The sequence below is a fragment of the Salvelinus fontinalis genome, chromosome 8, assembly GCF_029448725.1.
Source record: "Salvelinus fontinalis isolate EN_2023a chromosome 8, ASM2944872v1, whole genome shotgun sequence".
Lineage (NCBI taxonomy): Eukaryota > Metazoa > Chordata > Actinopteri > Salmoniformes > Salmonidae > Salvelinus > Salvelinus fontinalis.
This window is the reverse complement of record NC_074672.1, coordinates 1,987,228-2,008,302: the sequence shown is the minus strand read 5'-3', so window position 1 is coordinate 2,008,302 and position 21,075 is coordinate 1,987,228. Positions and strand designations below refer to the sequence as shown.

General features: G+C 43.5%; 1 protein-coding gene across 3 annotated transcripts in view; it reads right to left on the bottom strand.

Annotated features, from left to right (window-relative positions):
- The window catches only part of LOC129860362 (mediator of RNA polymerase II transcription subunit 24), a 34,738-nt gene that overhangs the window by 3,082 nt on the left and 10,581 nt on the right, over positions 1–21,075 (bottom strand). Inside the window, exons 4-22 of one of the 3 annotated variants that reach the window (XM_055930698.1) lie at positions 18,985–19,023; positions 18,800–18,873; positions 18,288–18,511; positions 16,678–16,789; positions 16,422–16,572; positions 16,155–16,268; positions 15,975–16,028; positions 11,807–11,892; positions 11,601–11,687; positions 11,265–11,364; positions 10,826–10,968; positions 10,592–10,629; positions 10,405–10,487; positions 9,832–10,010; positions 9,452–9,551; positions 8,929–9,104; positions 7,028–7,292; positions 3,169–3,350; positions 17–110 (exon numbers count right to left, since the gene is read on the bottom strand). In XM_055930698.1, the coding sequence (XP_055786673.1) occupies positions 17–110; positions 3,169–3,350; positions 7,028–7,292; positions 8,929–9,104; positions 9,452–9,551; positions 9,832–10,010; positions 10,405–10,487; positions 10,592–10,629; positions 10,826–10,968; positions 11,265–11,364; positions 11,601–11,687; positions 11,807–11,892; positions 15,975–16,028; positions 16,155–16,268; positions 16,422–16,572; positions 16,678–16,789; positions 18,288–18,511; positions 18,800–18,873; positions 18,985–19,023 (2,301 nt within the window). The remainder of the gene's footprint in view (positions 1–16; positions 111–3,168; positions 3,351–7,027; positions 7,293–8,928; positions 9,105–9,451; positions 9,552–9,831; positions 10,011–10,404; positions 10,488–10,591; positions 10,630–10,825; positions 10,969–11,264; positions 11,365–11,600; positions 11,688–11,806; positions 11,893–15,974; positions 16,029–16,154; positions 16,269–16,421; positions 16,573–16,677; positions 16,790–18,287; positions 18,512–18,799; positions 18,874–18,984; positions 19,024–21,075) is intronic. The other 2 variants (XM_055930700.1, XM_055930701.1) reach the window with 2 other exon arrangements.

Genomic DNA, 21,075 nt, shown 5'->3' with positions numbered 1-21,075 from the left:
TGGTCTGTGTTGTTACCTCGATATCCTCTCGTTGCCTCTTGCGTTGTCGAGCTGAGGCCTGGCCTTTGTGGTGAGTGGAGAAGGAACTGAGAGCACACCATACAGACAGCCTGGAGAACAAGAGGACAAGACTGTCAACAATGGATCATGCCAAAACCAACAGTAAAGATGCAGAGATGAGGAATATATTTGTTAAAATAGGATTCAGGAAAAGATAATGAATTACGGAGTAAATTGGTTACATATATACTGTACATGGAAGATACATAACTAGGGCCTGCTTCACAGGCAAAGATTAAGCCTAGTCCTGGGGCCATATCCACAAAGCATCTCAGAAAAGGTCCTAGGAATAATGTTAAAACCTGTTTTAAGACCATAACAAAAACTCCCAGCTCAGAGTATGTTTTAATTCAGTCAAAAATGTGATTTTCCTGTTTTTTTTATACAGTATTCCATACTGTGGAGGTTGGAATAATACTGTGAAATCAAGAATTGTGAAAAATCTGGATAATGCCCTTTTAGTGTAAAAGCGGTTTGAAAAGACCGCCTGAAATTTGCACCAGTTTTGGTGGCATTAAATATACCTATTTTGGTGACATAACCAGGCGGTAAATTAGATAAGCCAATAAGAAAGAGAGTTCCAAACCTCGGCCAATAACAGCTAGTTCAGTTCCCTTCCTCACTCAGACCACTCCCATACAGTCCTATGAAAATTCTTGCTTTTCGACCATTTTAATTTAAAACAAATCATTGTAAGGTACTTAAAAGGAAGTGTAGCACCCATTTCCCAATGCCAGAAACACATATAATAGTAACTTAGAGCACCGCAAGAAAACACTCTCAAATTACAATCACTTGTTATATACACCATAAAGATGTTCTGAAAGTTGGGTTTGAGATCTTCCAACTTCGGAAACAAGCCAACACCCCGCCGACAGCATCACACAATGAATGGAAAAAACGTATTAAAAAGCAGGATACATGTGAGAATGAGGCATCTCAAACAGCCAGAAGCACCAGCAGAGACCGACCATTATCATGGGCTTCAGTGAGCATGGAAGTGAACCGGGTCAATGAAAGGGCTAGCTTGCTATCTCTATGCTAACTCTAGCTAGCTACAGCGCATTTAGCTCATGTCATCCATCTAAATAACACAGATTAAAATGTAAACATGACTGCTAACTGTTGGTGGCTAACTGCTGATGCTGTTATACTATAGATAGGCGTGTACAATGGGAAAGAGTCGTTTTGGCCACGATGGAGGTAACTAGGCAGGTTTCCATGTAATTCAGCCGTTCTGTGACCCAGGAGAAGTTTTATATACAGCCCACCGAGTGTGGGCTCAACTGAAATGCCAGACTTCGGCCATGGATCCGATAACAGATCTGGTGGCATTTCAGAGAAGCTTATGGTGAAAAATTGCAAGATTATGTTATAGTACTTTAATTGCATCAAATGGTTGTTTTATGCAACAGAATAGAGGATTCTTATAACTATTGTATGTGTGCGTTCTACTGAGGATGGACCTCTGGGAAATAACACTGACAGGAGATTTACAATGTCTTTTGGGTGATACAACCTAGAGATATCACATTCCAGAGCATGAGTTAATGTTTCTGTTCTATATGGTACCAGGGAGAGATGAGCCCAGGGCCAGACACTGGTCTGTACAATGAAAGATACCTGAATTCTAAGTATCTGTCATACAAATCTTAACCTTGTGACCCATTCTATACATCTGTTCGTCATGTAGGTTGAAAGGGGTGTAGGGCTTCAGGGCTTTCTGGCAGTCAGTTTTTTCCCCCCCTCATTCGGGAGCATAAATTGTACAATTATAAACCAACAAATACTTCAAGTTAGAACCCATGTACTGTATATTAGTTCATATACAACACCATAAATATCTGTTAGGGTCCATTATCTGCCATGTTAACTTTTACCCAGAAATGATTTGATATGGAGATAAAAACACCTGCAATGGACCTTTTTAAGCCACTGCTCAGACAAACTGAGCCAGGAGTAAAATCAATTAATAAAAGGTTCTCAGCTGGTAAGCACAACAGGTACCACAAAGGACGGTGATGACGCTCATTGACATTGTTGCGCATGGGGAATAACCAATCGCGATGAGGCATCGCCAGCTGTGAACTCTTACAGCATGCTTCAGACAACCACGGTGAATGTGACTGTACATTAAAATGTTGCAATGGTGAAACATTTGATAGAATTTTCCCCTTGTTGCCTAATATATTAGCATGCATAACCGTTTTCTAACCAATTCGGATGGTTGTTAAAAGCAGAATTTTTCTAACATCACTGTTATATACAGTCGTCATTCCCGTTTAACAACTAAATTGCTTTGGCACAGTAGGCGTCAAGTCACGAATGTTGCATAAAACGTTTGAAAGGTCGATCATTTTCATCAAACACAATCAACGTTAACATAGGCCCTAGATGCCTTCAATTGCTTAATTTATTGGCATGGCCAATTTAGGCATCTTTTTGAAAAACTAAGATGTAGGTTATTTATTAGCCTAGTGGTTATAAGTCTATATAGGCACCTCGTGAAATTATTGTCAAAAGCTCTGAATGTAGGTCTATTTAACCTTTATCTCGGCAAGTCAGATAAGAACAAATTCTTATTTACAATGACGGCCAAACCTGGACGACGCTGGGCCAATTATGCACCGCCCTATGGGACTCCCAATCACAGCCGGATGCGATACTGCCTGGATTCGAATCAGGGACTGTAGTGACGCCTCTTGCACTGAGATGCAGTGCCTTAGACCGCTGCGCCACTCGGGAGACCCAATTTATGGATTGATCATATAGAAATATCAATAGTCATTCAACAACTCCAAAGCAAATTGCGTGTGGCGCAGGAACCACTTAAATCACTGCCCTTTATAATTAACAAGTTACCTGGTGGTAACACTTAAGTGGTTAGGACAGCTCATGAGGTCTAAAAAGCATGCTCAATGGGGAATCTCAATTGAAAGTGATTTTTTTGACTAGGCTTAAAATCAGTGTTCTGGAAACTGGCCCCTTCAGTCACCTATTAAGCCAGGTAGCTAGCAATATACAGTCCCTATGACTTAGCTAGCACATGGCACAGACATCACATAGTCACTGAGAACCAGAGAGACTACACTAGGAGGACTGTCTTACTTTGCCAAGGCCTTGCCGGGCGGGTCTGCCAGGCTGTGCCAGTGGGCTGAGTCTGTGAGCAGGTTGGGCAGGATGTGGCCCAGCAGGGTGAGAGTGATCTGCTGGGTGTCCAGGCAGAAGATGCTGTAGAGCAGTTCCACCACCCGGTTGGCCCACTCCTGGCGAGTCTCCTTCAGCAGCTCCTGAATCACACACAGAAATTAGGAATGGAATGATACATACCCTATACCCTCCATACTCAACTGGCGGGCTGGATATGGACTCGGTAGGGCTTCGACCCCTGGTATCATATAAACACACATAAGACATGGAAGAATGTACATAATTGAAGAAAATTATCTTTAAAAAAAATAGCAAAACAAATCTCTGCCCCATGCGAAATGTGTAGAATTGTGGAAAATTAACTTTAAAACAGCAAAATTGTCTCCGCCAACAAGAGGGGTGTGAACAGTTTGGGGTCACATGGGTTGCGAGGTTGGGGTTTGTTATTACGCTGATAAATTACATTATCCATCCGGACCTTTCCCACCTAGGAAATGCCTGTGACCGGACCTTCTCAAATAGTAGTCGAGTACCCCTGCCCTTTACAGTTAGAGTAAATGCTCACATAAGTGATTTTTGAATATTCAAGTTGAGTAGTCAGATTTTGGAGGAAAGTGCCGTTTTTTTTAATGTAAAAGTTTGGTCTAAATTAAAAAAATATCCATGTGACTTTTGTTACATGCAAGGATATACCATCACATTACAAATAGTTTTTTTAAACGAAAACACATTGAAATGTAGTTATTTGAGATTGAGCAACTGCGGCTTTAGACAGCAGGTGGCTTTGTTTACAATAAGGCTGCATCTTTTTGGCGGTTTTAGTGACCACAAAGTGATTGTCATTTTCTTTCTCTCATGTTGCATTTCACATGAAAAGGTAAATGTACTTTGGAAGCGCGCATTTATCCCTCTGGCCTGACGCACTACAACTGTTTGCCATTTTCCCCACTTCAAATAGAGCGATTATTATCTGACACAGTTCCAAATTCAGCAAACCAATTATAGTCCAGTATGAAGATACACAGAAACTGCTTCACCAATAGAAATCCTCGATCACGCATGTAGGCGATGTCATGGCCACGTTAGCTAGCTAAGCTCATGCGCAGAAAAACGTCGTCAGGTATAACGGTCTGTCGTGCGAAACTGCGCATGTGCAGGGCATTAAATCAAGGCACCCCTTCGATATAAAGCTGTTTTTGATGAAAACGTGTCAGTTACAACCTTGTGAAAGTGACAATAACAATTTCAGCTAATTAAGACATTGGCTCGAATCTAGGTTTTGCATTTAGACTGAGAAAATTAAGATCCAGGGAAATGTTTCACTTCCCCATTGACTTTCCAAACCCAGGCCTGGTTGGACGAGTCTGCTTCGCATGCGTTCCCAGAAGTCTCGAGAGAAGTCTCGCGAAGTTGCGTCACTGGGTTTAGAAACTGGGGGCAAAATACGCTGCCGACTGAAATGCAACGCTATAGGCTTGCTAGCACTGGCAGCCACCCAAAAGTCATTTAGTTAATCAAGACAGGAACATAGCAAAATGAGGCAAGAACACATGGCGTACAAAAAGTATTATTTTCAGACAGTGCGACATGACGTTAAAAGGTTTTTATCATAGCGAACATCGGCTTCATCTTTCCCTGCAACGCTATCCCATGCTCCTTTATTACGACGGGACGCTCGATTTCAGAACCCTGGACAGCAGTTGATGTAGACAACAATAACAGCCTTAAACTCAATGCTTACAGAGAAAGAAAAACAGCCCGTCTGTCTTTTAAAATCAACAAAGAAACGACTGATACATCTTTGGATTTTTTTTACATCGACTTGAAATCAGTAAGTAAAATGAAAAATCACAACCAAGACATCTTCAAATCAATAAACACACAAACCTATTGTCAATGCACAATGCTGTTGAATGTGGGAAAATGTAGTCTGGCTATACATTTCATTTTGCAAAAATGTACCATTTAGTTTCCCACAGGCATTATTGACGCTTATGATGAGAGCTAAGTTCCAAGAGAGAACCTACTCGAAAGGTCTCCTGATCACTACCCAGTCACCATGGGAAATGTGTATTCTCTCTCGCCCAGCTATCAGAAGGCGGCTGGAGATGGGCCCGCAACGTTGGGCAACGACACAACAGTTCAGAACAGCAAGAACGCCAGAGATAAGAACCTGAAGGATCACTTGCTCATCAACATAAAGCGAAAGAAGGGCTCCAAGGGGGCGCAGCCTTACGGGAACAACCAGAACAGTGTGACCCACCTCAACAATGAGAACCTGGGGAAGTCTCAATCCCGCACCAACCTGTACACCCACACCCAGGATCAGAGCACCTCAGACCTCGTCAAGAGCTCTGACAACGCCTCCTAGCCGGACAAGAAGGCCCCCCTGACGCGCCCAAGAGGGTGATGGCCCAGGCCTTCACCGGCGAGCTGCTGCGCTTCCTGTCCCTAACGACCTAGGGCTGTGGCTGCAGAGCGTGGACCCGCTCCTGCTCCACCACGATTGGGGTAATCAGAGCTTCCTCACCCCAGCCAACGTGGTGTTTGTCTACATGCTTTGCCGGAAGGTGGTCTCCTCCGGGGCAGTCACCGAGCACCAGCTGCAGGCCATGGTGATCACCTGCCTCTACCTGACCTGCTCCTACTTGGGCAACGAGACCTCCCCACTCAGACCCTTCCTGGTGGAGAGCTCCAGGGACATCTTCTGGGAGAGCTGCCTGTCTATCATCAACCTGATGAGTGGCAACATGCTCCAGATGAGCACGGACCTGCATTATTTCTTCCAGCTGAAGAACGAGAGCCAGATAGAAGATGAGCCGCTTACTCAACATTAGCTCATCTAATGTTGTAACTTTAGCTACCGTTAACATTAGCTGTCTGACTTTATTAGCCAGCTAATTTCCACACCATAAACTCAATTATTTAAATCCGTTAAGCTGGCTAATGTTGCTCAACATTTCTCTGGCTAGCTAATGGAGAATTCGATCCAGCTAGCAAGATACTTAATACTAACAATACTTCTTCCACCACACTTTCTCCCTCACCTCAAACTTTCCAAATGCCAGTTTTCGGTTATAGCTCATGAAGTACGCTTCATCACCTTGTCACCCCCGTCTCTGTGGTCAGGCTTCTCACGTAACGTTACCTCTTCATTATCAATCAGGGGACGCGCTGCTGTAACTGAAAAGGCAGATTGCCACTCTCCGCTGTCTTTCCAGAGCGTGCGCTGATGCTGTAACTAGCAAAATGGCTCTCTCTTCAGTCATGTGCTGCATTCTGTTATGTGAACGATTGGCTGAATCTTGGATACAGCCAGTATTGCTCCCAACGTGCATCACTCGTTCACTTACAGCCAGTAGTGATCCAAAGCCCCCCCCAAAACTTTTCATCGGATCTACATGAATCACGTAGGTCAACCATTTTGGAAAACAGCAAATTTTGCAGAAAGGTGACTAGTTGGCATCCTTGTTCTCGCCATTTGATTTGAGAATTAAGTGCATCTGCATTAGTCAAAACTAGTTTAGCTATGCTTGCTAATAGGCCATTTGATTACCAGGGAATTACTTTATACTTTGGTCAAAGTAGAAAGAAAAAAAAGATGTCCAATTCATATTGTGCTAGAAGACATTAAGCATAAAAAATGTTTAACTAGTACTATATCTTTGATGAATCTTGTAGGCGTGAAAACACATCAAAAGAAACCGTGGCCCATTGTCCCCTTGCAAGGTTTCCAAAAGACCAAAGTACAGTAACTCCACTGTTGTATAGGTCAACCGCCCCTTTACCCCCACCCCATCTCATAACATTCACTAACCTTGACCAGGTTGTTGGTGAACCAGAACACCCCTCCTGTGTGCAACAGGCTCTCAAAGAGGTGTAGCGCGCCACTGTCCACCCAGCCCTTCCACAGCACCGAGCGGAATTGCTTGCGGAGGGCCTCGTGGATGGGCTCCTTGGCCGAGAGCAGGTTGCGGTAGGGGATGGGCTCCTGGCCCTCCATGGGCGGCCGCAGGGCCAGGCCTGTCTGCTGGAACACGTCAGCACACATGTTCTCCAGGATGGAACTCATGATCACCACCCTGAGGGAGAGATGAAGGGTTAATGGGCTTGTGCTTACGTGATTTTCAGTCTGGTTGCTATACACTGGTGGTGAATTATGGGAGTTGCCCGATTACAAAGTGAAACGGGTTGAACACTAAGGAAGGTGATACAAATCATTCAATCTGTCGTCATCATCGTCGGCTGACCCACCTTTTAAAACGTCAGCGTTAACTAGAATTTGTCTGGTTGATTAGACATCTGCTCAGTGGCTAAATAATCAGGCTAATGCTTTGGTTGTTGAAAAACATTGTCCAGCAGCAGTGCATGTGTGTGTGTCAGACCATGGTTCAAATACTATTTCAAATATATCAATTACTTTCACAAGAAGTAGTTGATTCGGGCCACATAAGAAAATACTAACACAGAAAATATGTATTTAAATAACAAATACATGTACAGTGCCTTCCGAAAGTATTCAGACCCCTTGACTTTTCCACATTTTGTTACGTTACAGCCCTATTCTAAAATGGATTAAAAAGTCCCCCCCAAGTTCGGGCTCTGGCTGGGCCACTCAAGGACAATGTCCCGAAGCCACTCCTGCTTTGTCCTGGCTGTGTGCTTAGGGTCGTTGTCCTGTTGGAAGATGAACCTTGACCCCAGTCTGAGGTCCTGAGTGCTCTGGAGCAGGTTTTCATCAAGGATCTCTGTACTTTGCTCCATTCATCTTTCCCTCGACCCTGACTAGTCTCCCAGTCCCTGCCGCTGAAAAACATACCCACAGCATGATGCTGCTGCCGCCACCATGATTCACAGTAGGGATGATGCCAGGTTTCCTCCAGACGTGACGCTTGTCATTCAGGCCAAAGAGTTCAATCTTGGTTTCATCAAACCAGAGAATCTTGTTTCTCATGGTCAGAGTCTTTAAACTCCAAGCGGGCTGTCATGCACCTTTTAATGAGGATTGGCTTCCGTCTGGCTACACTACCATGAAGGCCTGATTGGTGGAGTGCTGCAGAGATGGTTGTCCTTCTGGAAGGTTCTCCCATCTCCACAGAGGAACTCTAGAACTCTGTCAGAGTGACCATCGGTTTCTTGGACACCTCCCTGACCAAGGCCCTTCTACCCCGACTGCTCAATTTGGCCGTGAGGCCAGCTCTAGAAAGAGTCTTGGTGGTGATGGAGGCCACTGTGTTCTTGGGGACCTTCAATGCTACAGAAATGTGTTGGTACCCTTCCCCAGATCTGTGCCTCGACACAATCCTGTCTCAGAGCTCTACGGACAATTCCTTCGACCTCAAGGCTTGGTTTCTGCTCTGACACGCACTGTCAACTGTGGGACCTTATATAGACAGGTGTGTGCCTTTCCAAATCATGTCCAATCAATTGAATTTACCACAGGTGGACTCCAATCAAGTTGTAGAAAGGATGATCAATGGAAACAGGATGCACCCGAGCTCAATTTCGACTCTCATAGCAAGGAGTCTGAATACTTACGCAAATATGCTTTTTTGTGTGCAAAGTTTACTTTATCATTATGGGTTAGTGTGTAGATTGCTGAGGATTTGTATTTATTTAATCTATTTTAGAATAAGGCTGTAAAACGTAACAAAATGTGGAAAAAGTCAATGTGTCTGAATCCTTTCTGTATTTCACACCCAAGTCTAGTGTGTGTACCGTTCATTGTAGAACTGCAGCGTGTTCTCCCCATACAGCGGGGTCATGAGCTGGCGGATCATGGTCTGGGGCTTCTCCCTCTCATCCAGCCCCAGCATCCTCACATGGGCTACCAGCCAGGCCACAGCACAGATAGCCATGCTGCATACCTTGCCCTTGATGTTGTCTGTTATCTTCTACACTCGGGAGGGGAGGGGGGTGAGCGAGAGAGAGAAGAGGAGAAAGAAAAAGGAGAAGAGGGGAAGATGAGTGAGTGTGTGTGTGAACTCTGCGCATGCTTCCGGGCCACTTGTATGACAAATTAATTAACTTTATGAATGGTTTAAACGAGGAAGAGACCAAAAATTAAATACATGCAAGCTCTAACCATTATGTCAGCAGAGCCATTTAGACCTACACGCTATGGCCAATCATTTTCCACTATGTCAAGAGCAAGTTCACTTCTGTGATTCAACGGTTCACTGTCTACGTAGTATTGAGCTCAAAGTAGGACAAAATAGACGACACATAATACGGGACACACCTGTACAGCCTCCACAGACAGCACGCCATTCTCCCAGGCATTCAACACCTCCAAGATGGCCGCCGGCGTGCTGAGACAAATCTCGTGCCACTTCATCTGACTGACACACAGTGGTATATAAATCGGTACAGCTTCAAGAAAACAATGCCAATAAATACATTTAAGGAAGGATAAGAGATGGTACACAAAGGACTCCAGTTTAAATAATGTCCCCCCCCCACTGGCTCCTCAAAAAGAGAAATTTGAACATGGCGGACAACATTTCAACCATAGCCTGGACTTCTTCCTCTGTTCTTTTTTAACCCAGCAGCAGAGAAACACCGAGTTCCAGTCTGATTCTGACCCTAGAGTGAAAAGATAGTAAGTACGCGATCACTCACACTAGCTTCATCTCAGAGGAGTTGTTGAGGAGAGCCACTAGGCTCTCTACCTTGCCAGACTCGGGCCTGAAGCAGGGGTGGTCTGGGTTCAGGGTCTTGCCCTCTTCTGGCATGCAGGTCTGCAGCCACGTCTCAAAGAACGGGGTCTCCCCCGAGGGGCTGGGATCCGACAGGATCACCTGGAGGGGGTCACAGAGTCGTATGATATAATATGGAGCGGGGGATATTTCTTAAATCATTTTTTGTTTTATTTAAATATGATATAAATCTATGAGGGACAGGTTCTGACCATGAAACGTATGTAACATGAGTCATATTACCCATTATAGAAATGTGGCAAAGACATCACAGCTGTGCCATTCGATAGCACAAGCAGAAAGCTATTGCGTGTTTTGGCCACCTAGTGGAGCTGTGCTGAAAGAGCAGGACAATGATGAAAAATCTACAGGAGAAGTGAAAGGGGGGGGGGGGGGGGGCTGACCCTAGTTCAGCTCTCCTGCTCTAAGACACCTTCTGAATACCTAGACCTAGATCACTTACATAGATAGCGTTAGTACTAGGTGTGAGACCAACCTCTGATCCGTAGGTCTGCACCACGTGACACAGCATGAGGAAGGATATGTCGAACAGCAGGGCTCGCACTGAGGCCGACTTGGCTGCAACGAGGTAGAAAAAACAAGACTCGATGTCAAAATCAAATCCGTTTCAAAAAGTCCCACACTCGTAATGTTAAATGTTCTTCAAAAAGTCCCATACTCACATCCTTCTCCACTGATGTGCTTCGGAAACTCATTCAGCCTGAGAAGCAAAGACAGAGCACCAATAAATAAATCGCCTTTAAACACAGACCTTACATCATGTATATTTTTCCCCATTTTGACCTTTAGAAAAAACTCCACAGTAATATGGTTGGAGTCTGTCAATAAATTGTATTGAACAGTCCTGATGGACTGTTGGGCACACTGTAGCTAACGTGGCTTGATGCGTGTCTCACTTGATGAACTTCCGGGCGAAGGACTTGAGTTTTCCCGTGGCTGCGGCTGCAGCCAGGAGGAGGTCCAGGCTCTTCCCAGAGAGCATGTGTCCCAGCACCCCCAGAAGGCCCTCTGGAGACTTGGAGTGGTCTGCGTCCACCGTCTAACACAAAAGGAGAAGACAGACATAGACCACAGTAATGAGAGTGTGATATGGGTGACTTGGAAGTTGTTTAGCAAAAGTTGGAGCTCTGCAATAGCTTTATGATGAGGTGAACTAACTGTCTTTACATCAGTACTTACTCAGGGATATAGTAAAGGATAAAAGTCAGCATCGTGTTCATTAGTGCACATTGTAGCTAAACATTTTAAATTGGAATTTCTATTAGACAAGTTGGAATAGAACCTCCCCCCCCCGACTGTAAAGCTAGGTAGGGTTGGCATGGGGAGAACGAGGACCTTGAGGATGTTGGTGACAGTGGGCTCGGCTCGCAGGATGAGGCCTGGGTTGGGCTGGATGTTGGCGTTTTCTGCAGTCTTCAGCCGTGGAGCATACTCCCTGTCCTCAGCCCTCAAGAAAAAGTTACACACAAGAGGGGAAAGGGAGAGACAGAGGAGAGTGAAAGGAGAGCAAGACACCGACATACAAGCAAAGAGAGAAAGAGCAATGTAGTGATAGGAAAGAGTGAGAGGAGACAGAATGAAAGATATTAGTGGCAAACTTGATGTATTTATACTGTATCATTCTCTTTCAGTGATGTGACACATATGAAGAGGCAGGATGGCTACCCGTACCGTTTAGAAGTGAGGTTGGTCGTGTTGGAGTCCGACAGGAGAGACAGCTTATTGCACTCCTGCAGTAGCATACTTAGACAGTCGCAGCTGGGAAAAAAAACAGACATGGAGTAAAAAGCTTGTCAGACACTGTATAACCTGTCAGCGTGTTATAAACATGCTTATAACATAACTGAACAGAGGAAGCATTTTCCATTATCACTCACTTGCATCTCTGGTCCGCCTTGTCCAGCAGTGGTGTGAGCTTCAGCAGGTACTCAAAGGCAATGTTCACGTCATCCATGAAGTCCTGCTGCAGATTGACCATAATGCATGTCAAGACAGAGACTAGACCAGCACTCTTCACTATCCTACATTCATATCATTCAGGGGTGATTCATATTGAGTATTATACCATGGTATTGTTGAATACTCGTTTCTGATTGGCTTAAAGGGCATTCTAGCAAATTCATCAGCAACCCCTTCATAATCATGACAAGACTTGAGTGAGATCAAAACATGAGTTTTACTATGACTTTGGCAGTGCATTGCCGGAAAAACCAAGTTTCGGCGCTGGGAAGTAACATTTTAAAGGCCCATCTCTTGGCAACAAAGAGAAAATGTTGCAGTTCAAGCTAATGTGCTGCAATTCTTCACATTCTGCCATTAGGCAGAGAGAAAACGTTGCAGTTTTAAAGCTTAAATTACAGTACATTTATGTAGAAAAAACAAAAATAATAGGGGATACAAGTATTGAATTGACAAATGGATAATTAGTGAAATACTGTGAATACCAATATCACCGAGCTTCCCAGGCCCATGTTTACCAGGACTAAGAACATAAATTGTAGATTAATAATGACAGCGTTGTATTGTATTACACACTTTAAACTTATCCCACGGATCCCTTTGCCAAAGGTTGTTTAATCTGCTGTTAGTAATATTCAACAGTGATGCCAACTTCCACACATTGGGCCCTCTTCACACGCCACGTCTCTTATTTCTAACACATTGGGAAAAAGTAGGCCAACTGCTTTTATTTTCGGATTAACATACTCAGTGCGTTAACTTTTCAACTGAACCTCAACATTTTTTCGAAATCACAAGCTTTTTTAAAAATGAGAGCAGCCACGGCAGACTGGACAGGCACATTCGTTCGCCACTGATCAAAGTTTATGACCTAAATTATCTTAATTTCTTATGGCTGCAGGGGCAGTATTGAGTAGCTTGGATGAAAGGTGCACATATTAAAACGGCCTGCTCCTCAGTCCCAGTTGCTAATATATGCATATTATTATTCATAGTGGATAGAAAACACTGAAGTTTCTAAAACTGTTTGAATTATGTCTGTGAGTATAACAGAACTCATATGGCAGGCAAAAACCTGAGAAGTTCCACTTCCTGTTTGAATATTTTCTGAGGTGGCAGATTTTCAACCAAGCTCTCAATGAAATTACAGCGAGATATGGATGAGTTTTCACTAGATGTCAACAGTCAACAGAACTTTGTCTGATGACTCTAATGTGAAGGGGGGCCGAAGGAGACAGGAATGAGTAATCACTGCCACGAGCTGATCACGCATTCACCATGCGCCTTCACATGAGGACGTCCGTTCCACCGCTCTTCTGAAGTCAATCTAATTCTCCGGTTGGAACGTTATTCAAGATGCATGTTAACAACATTCTAAAGATTGATTCGGTACATCGTTTGACATGTTTCTACTGACTGTTACGGAACTTTTGGACATTTCGTCACGTTATAGTGGAGGCGCTTTGTGACTTTGGAATTGTTTACCAAAGGCGCTAACCAAAGTAGCTAATTGGACATAAATAACAGACATTATCGAACAAATCAAGCATTTATTGTGGACCTGGGATTCCTAGGACTGCATTCTGATGAAGTTCAAAGGTAAGGAAACATTTATCATGTATTTTATGGTTTCTGTTGACCCCAACATGGCGGCTAATTTGGCTATTGTTCTGAGCTCCGTCTCAGATTATTGCATGATTTGCTTTTTCCGTAATTAAAAAAATATATATCTGACACAGCAGTTGCATTAAGGAGAGGTATATCTATAATTCCATGTGTATAACATGTATTGTCATCTACATTTATGATGAGTATTTCTGTTGAAACGATGTGGCTATGCAAAATCACTTGATGTTTTTGGAACTAGTGAATTTAACGCGCCAATGTAAACTCAGATTTTTTGTTATAAATATGAACTTTACCAAACAAAACATGCATATATTGTGTAACATGAAGTCCTATGAGTGTCATCTGATGAAGATAAAAGGTTAGTGATTAATTTTATCTCTATTTCTGCTTTTTCTGACTGACAACTTTCGCTGGAAAAATGGCTGTGCTTATTGTGGTTTGGTGTGACCTAACATAATCGTTTGTAGTGCTTTCGCTGAAAAGCATATTTGAAATCTGACACTTGTGGGAGTAACAACAAGAACACCTTTAAAATGATATTGGACACATGTGTGTTTGAGGAATTTTAATATGAGATTTGTTGTTTGAATTTGGCGCCCTGCACTTTGTCTGGCTGCTGTCATATCAACCCCGGTAGCGGGATGCAGCCATAAGAAGTTAAGAGAAGCAAGGCTACATTATTCACCCCCTGTGCTCATTTGCAATTCAGCACTAGGTCCATTAGGCTGTAACAAGGAAAAGGCAGCATTGAGCAGGAATTCTGGTAGTGACACGACTTGTATAACTGTGTGATGAACATTATTTTGCTCTAACAGATTGTGAACCCACATGTGTAACTGATTCTAGTGGGGACAGCAATACATTGAAATATAATTTTGGGTTGGGTGTAGGGGCAGGCTGTGTCATCTGGTCTTCAGGAGATTATATTATCCGTTTCAATGGGCTAACAGACTAATTAGTGTCCTCATCTCAGCAAGAACACTACTGTTAATCCCCATACTTGAATTTATTCACTTCTAATCAATTTTGCTGGTGCAATTAGGTTATTTGAAATCTAATGCCAACTTGTGTCCTTGAAAATATAGAAATATTTTGGGGGTAGTGCTGGACAGTGATGAATATAGACGGTAAGAATATGAGAATAGGCTATATTGAAATGCCCCTTATCCTATTTTGTCATTGTTGTACTGTGCACAAGCTGCTGGGCAGAAATGGTAGGCATAAATTATAAGAGCTTGCTGATGTAGGCAAGATGGAAAGGTTTTGCAAATCAGCCTCAACCACCTGCAGATTGATATTCATTAGATTTTTGAATGTGGGATAATTTGTCAGATGAACATATTCAAAGCCCCAGTATTTGGGAAACATAGATCAGGGACGGCCAACCCCCTCGGAGAGCTATCTCTCGGCAGGATTCTTTTTTCCTACGGTACTATTTAAAAAAAGGGATAGTTCACCATATTTCCATGCTTTTCTTATGGACAAGGAGAGACTGCAATCCATCATATGGTTAGCCACTTCAACCAAACCATTAATATTAGCATTTTCTAACCAAAAACCGAACATAATTCAATGTTCCCCAGAAAGCACACTCTAAATTTCATGCCCAAATCATTTCAAAGTAATTTCAAACCAAGTCAGTGTGTTTTAAGTGTATATTCAACTTTAAAAGAATCCTAAATACACTTGACCTGTGATTTTTAAAACATTTGATTCCACCCTGGTCATGGGCCATGTGAAAATATGAATTGCAGGAAATAGCTTTAAAACTGTATTTTTCCTGGGACGGGACGCCCATACTCCCACATTCAGGAGAGATCTCACTCCAAGGTATCTTCAAAAGATGTCAGCCCTGTATTCAATAACGTTTGTAGTTTCATTTATTTATTTATCTGGCTGCAGACTCCCTGCAGTACCTCCCCTGTTCTAGAGTGTGCATTATTTCCCTACAATACACAGCATAATTCAATGGCTACGAAGTTCATTCTTACATGTTCGATGTTTGAGCTGCTTTTGAAAGCAAAAAAAGTCCAACTGAAAACATTACTGGCATTGCTTAATTACTGGCATTGCTCGATTTTCATAATAGCAAGCTAGGACGGATGGCTTGGTTAACCAAGCTAGCAAGTCTGTTCGGTTACCGAGGCAACTACTATAGCTATCCCATAAACTTGCTAGCTACTTCGGTGAGCTTTGGAACACATTTCTACCAGCAAATGTGTTCAATTATAGCCTTGGTATAAAAGGGATAATCAACTCGGCGCTCTGTGCGTTCTCAGAAAAACAACGCACCTCCGTGCATGGTTAGTTGTCGTCTATTATTTTCCACAGAACGCATAGCCCCTCGTTGATTATCCCTTTCATATTTCCAAATGTATATTACTGGTAAATAAACTTGAAACAGATCTTATAACCATTGATTGTTATGGATGTAAAGAGAATAACTCAGTACTATACCTGTACCTTCTCACCCTGGGGATACTTCTTTAGCCTGAGGAGAACCTGGGGGATCTAGAGATGAGAGGATCATCAGTAAGATGGTGACATCTCATGGGCTCCCATGAAAAGAAAACATTCAAATGCTTGCGCCAAGGACCATAAAACATTTATATACTGTAACTATCCGGCATTAAGCACCTTAAGGAAGGTGAAGGCGGTCCACTTGAGCTCCTCGGTGCCCTCTGGTGACTCGATGAGGCCAGTGAAACACGCCTTCCAGATCTCCAACACAAAGAGTGGCGCGGGGATACGCTGCACAGGGGAATGAGCCAGGCTTGGGGGGTCAATATTCCATTTCAATTCGGGAAGTAAACCGATTTACAATTTCCCTCAACTAAAAGTGAAACTCAAAGTGAAAGTTGCATACGCTTTGCATACGTTAACTCTCGACCAATTAAGGCTCACCTGCATCCTCTTGATCATCATGAGCTGCTCCACCAGTGGCTGAGTCTCCCCTGTCAGGTTCATGGTTCCTTCCAGCATGATGAAGGCGTGGACCGACGGGAACAACGAGTGTTGCGGAGGGTCTGACTGTTCAGACAGAATCGTAGGAATACTGAGGGGGAAGATTGGTCAGATGATTATAAAAAACAGCCATCGTGGCTTCAATTATTGTTTACAAAGGCCATTGGCTTGTACCCCGTAAGTGCTACATTCTCACCTCTTCACCAATGAAATGCACTCCTCCAGCTTGCCTCTCAGTGTCTGATTGGTCAGACTGTTGAGCCCCTCTGCCACTTTGAGCAAAGCTTGCTCCACATTGGTCCAGGAAGCTTTGGAAACATATCATATGATGTGGAGTCAAACATACCAATGAAATACATTCAAATCAAATGCTATAACAATATTAATATATTGTCATTTCAGTTTTATCCAAATAATATGCAGCTAACTACATGTAAACTCAGCAAAAAAAGAAAAGTCTGCTCACTGTCAACTGCGTTTATTTTCAGACTTAACATGTGTAAATATAGGTAACAAGATTCAACAGACAAACTGAACAAGTTACAAACATGTGACTAACAGAAATTGAATAATGTGTCCCTGAACAAAGGGGAGTCAAAATCAAAAGTAACAGTCAGTATCTGGTGTGGCCACCAGCTGCATTAAGTACTGCAGTGCATCTCCTCCTCATAGACTGCACCAGAACACTGACATTCCTGTCTTGCAGGAAATCACGCACAGAACGAGCAGTATGGCTGGTGGCATTGTACCTTCATGCTGAAGGGTCATGTCAGGATGAGCCTGCAGGAAGGGTACCACATGAGGGAGGAGGAGGTCTTCCCTGTAACGCACAGCATTGAGATTGTGTGCAATGACAACAAGCTCAGTCCGATGATGCTGTGACACACCGCCCCAGACCATGACGGACCCTCCACCTCTAAATCAATCCCGCTCCAGAGTACAGGCCTCGGCGTAACGGTCATTCCTTCAACGATAAACGTGAATCCGACCATCACCCCTGGTGAGACAAAACCGCGACTCGTCAGTGAAGAGCACTTTTTGCCAGTCCTGTCTGGTCCAGCGATGGTGGGTTTGTGCCCAAAGGCGACGTTGTTGCCGGTGATGTCTGGTGAGGACCTGCCTTACAACAGGCCTAAAAGCCCTCAGTCCAGCCTCTCTCAGCCTACTGCGGACAGTCTGAGCACTGATGGAGGGATTGTGCGTTCCTGGTGTAACTCAGGCAGTTGATGTTGCCATCCTGTACCTGTCCCGCAGGTGTGATGTTCGGATGTACCGATCCTGTGAAGGTGTTGTTACACGTGGTCTGCCACTGCGAGGATGATCAGCTGTCCATCCTGTCTCCCTGTAGCGCTGTCTTAGTACAGACATTGCAATGTCTCACAGTACAGACATTGCAATTTATTGCCCTGGCCACATCTGCTGTCCTCATGCCTCCTTGCAGCATGCCTAAGGCACGTTCATGCAGATGAGCAGGGACCCTGGGCATCTTTCTTTTGGTATTTTTCAGAGTCAATAGAAAGGCCTCTTTAGTGTCCTACGTTTTCATAACTGTGACCTTAATTGCCTACTGTCTGTAAGCTGTTAGTGTCTTAACCATTCCACAGGTGCATGTTCATTAATTGTTCATGGTTCATTGAACAAGCATGGGAAACAGTGTTTAAACCTTTTACAATGAAGATCTGTGAAGATACTTGGATTTTTATTAATTATCTTTGAAAGAAAGGGTCCTGAAAAAAGGACATTCATTTTTTTGCTGAGTTTAGTTATAAGAAAACCACTTAGAAGATTCTGTATCCCCTGACTGACCTTGGTCCTCCAGGCGAGCGATGTGGACTAGGGCCCTGTTCTTCTGGCTGTTCACCAAATCCCTCAGCCTCTCCAGGCAGGCCCTCAGGTTGGCTTCGGTGCTGGCCGACGGCCCCAGCTCCCTGAGCCTCTCGCAGTAGCAGGCGCAGCCCGTCAGGAGCCACACTACCACACCCAGCAGGGCCCGGCACAGCCCGATGCACTCCTCTGCCTTCCCGTGGCAGCTGGGTAGAATTGAGGTTAGGGATTATTCTGGGGTATTATTTTTCAAAGTGAAAGATGACTTGATGTCAGAAATGCACTCACTCTGACGCTCTGAGATAATCATTCAACCGGCAGACTCATAACTATTAGTGCTTCAACCATATTTAATAACAAAAAAAGAGAGTTGCATCTCTTTCTCGGCAGAGCCAGGATGAAACGTTTTCTAGGGCTAACGCCATTGTCAAATTTAAAGGAAGGAAGAATATAACAGGACGGGAGTGGGACGGGATAAAGCAAGTGTGTAGTACCTGAGACGGTGGCAGAACATGTCCATTATCTCCAACAGGGACTTGACGCAGAGCTCTCTGGAGAAGTCCTCAAACTTCGGGAACAAAAAGGAGCATGTCAGACAAGTTGTCATCCGATGAAAGCATGCATGTCTGGGAGCGGTCAGACAGTTGTTATTGGTGACAGAAAGAGGAACCCAACTCACCTTACTGATGGCTAAGAGTACACTTGAATAAGAGACCATCTGAGGAAATACAATGGTTTCTATTAATAATAATTCATTTCTATTAATAAATAATCAAGCACCGCTTGTCACTTTTCACCAGCAAATCTCCAACACTGTCTTTCCTACCATGGGAAGAATATGCAGAATAACTCTTCAATAATCCAACAACCAAAGACAGATCTTACATTAGTCAAGCAATATGAAACAAATTTGAGATGTTCATATTTTCATAAAAGCATGAAACTTAGTACACTTGTACTGTTTGGGGCCCTGCACATTTTCAGATATGGAGCCATCGCAGAAACATTCTCCATTCCGCCATAACGAAAACATTTATTTTGTGTCGTATCTCCCGAACCAAACATGATAACACAGAAAGGGTGAGGTCTGCAACTATGTTTTGTTGGTCAATGATCCCAACGGTGCCATGTACACCAGAAACAGTTCTGATTGTTATATAACAATGGTAAAGAGCCATGGTAAGCAACGGGAAGAATTCCAATAAAAACACTTCCTGACAACGTACGCAAAATAATATTATTTCAGCTGTCGTCTTGCCGCCGCTGTTGTGAAAGTGGATACTGTGTAAATTCAAGGAACACAGGAAGGCCTATGAAAATATCTGGACATAGATTTTATAATATTAATTTGGGTAGATGCTAATATGTGTCCTATTTCACAACGTGTTTTTTTGCATCTCACTCCCCATGAGACACCCTCGGAGAGTAGGGTAACGGCCAGGGTCTGCAATTATTAATAGTGACTCGCGCAATTAAGGTTAATTGCCTTGCTCAAGGGCACATCGACCGATTTTGCACCTTGTCGACTCGGGGATTCGAACTAGCAACCTTTCAGTTACTGGCCAAACGCTCTAACCGCTAGAGAGAAACCCTACGCCACGGAACGGGCGGTATGGGCTGTGGGTGGGGTCAGCCTGTTCCGACCCTGCCCACCACACGTGTTCATTTGAGGAAGCTTTCCAGACAGACAAGCGATGGGCAGAGTGGGGTTCGTATGTAGCTCAGTGGGCATGTTTAGTACAAAACTGTTTTGGTACAGTGCAGATAGAAATGTTATTAATAGAACTGACATGATTGATTTTAATCAGAGGCATGTTTGTTCTACATAATACATTTCTATCCATCTAAACGTTTGCCAAAGTTGTCCCTCCTGCTGAACACTAGCCACAATAACGATTAGCCACAAAAGTAGAATTTGCAGTTTGCCTTTAGAAAAAACTCCCTCATTGAAAGCAAAGCAAACAAATACACAGGGAAATCATGCCATATTTGGACTAGATTGGAATGTTGTTACATCATTTAAAATGAAATACAATGATTCATTAGTTGGACCAAAAAACTGTTGAAATCCAACTGTGGAAGCATTAAACTGCATAATTGCATTGGGGGCATACTTCTACGCACTGTAAAGCCTTAGCTACGGATTGTGCACCCATGAAATGGGGTATCAGCGTACTCAGTGACATCCACAGAAAACAATTCTCAAGAGTATAAACAAATATTAGCGTCTTAGCTCTTATTGCAGAACAATGACTGTGGAAAATCACCTTCAAAGTCAGTAGATTGTGTGCATTGGACAATCATATTGCACTGTACAGTCTAACCCAGGGTTTCCCAAACTCGGTCCTGGGGCTCACCCTGGGTGTACGTTTCGTTTTTTTGCCCTAGTACTACACACAGCTGATTCAAATAACCAACTCATCATCAAGCATTGATTATTTGATTCAGCTGTGTAGTGCGAGGTTAAAACATTTGCACCCAGGGGGGGCCCCAGGACCGGGTTTGGGAAACCCTGGCCTAACCTATAGATTATGCCCCCATGAAATGGTGTATCAGCCTACTCAGTGACACCCACAGAACAACTACAGTGCATTCCGAGATTATTCAGATCAACTTTTATCACATTACAGCCTTATTCTAAAATGGATTAAATCCCCCCCCCCCCCTCATTAATCTACACACTATACCCAATAATGACAAAGTGAAAACAGGTTTAGAAATGTTTGCAAATCTATTAAAAATAAAAATCTTATGTACATTAGTATTCAGA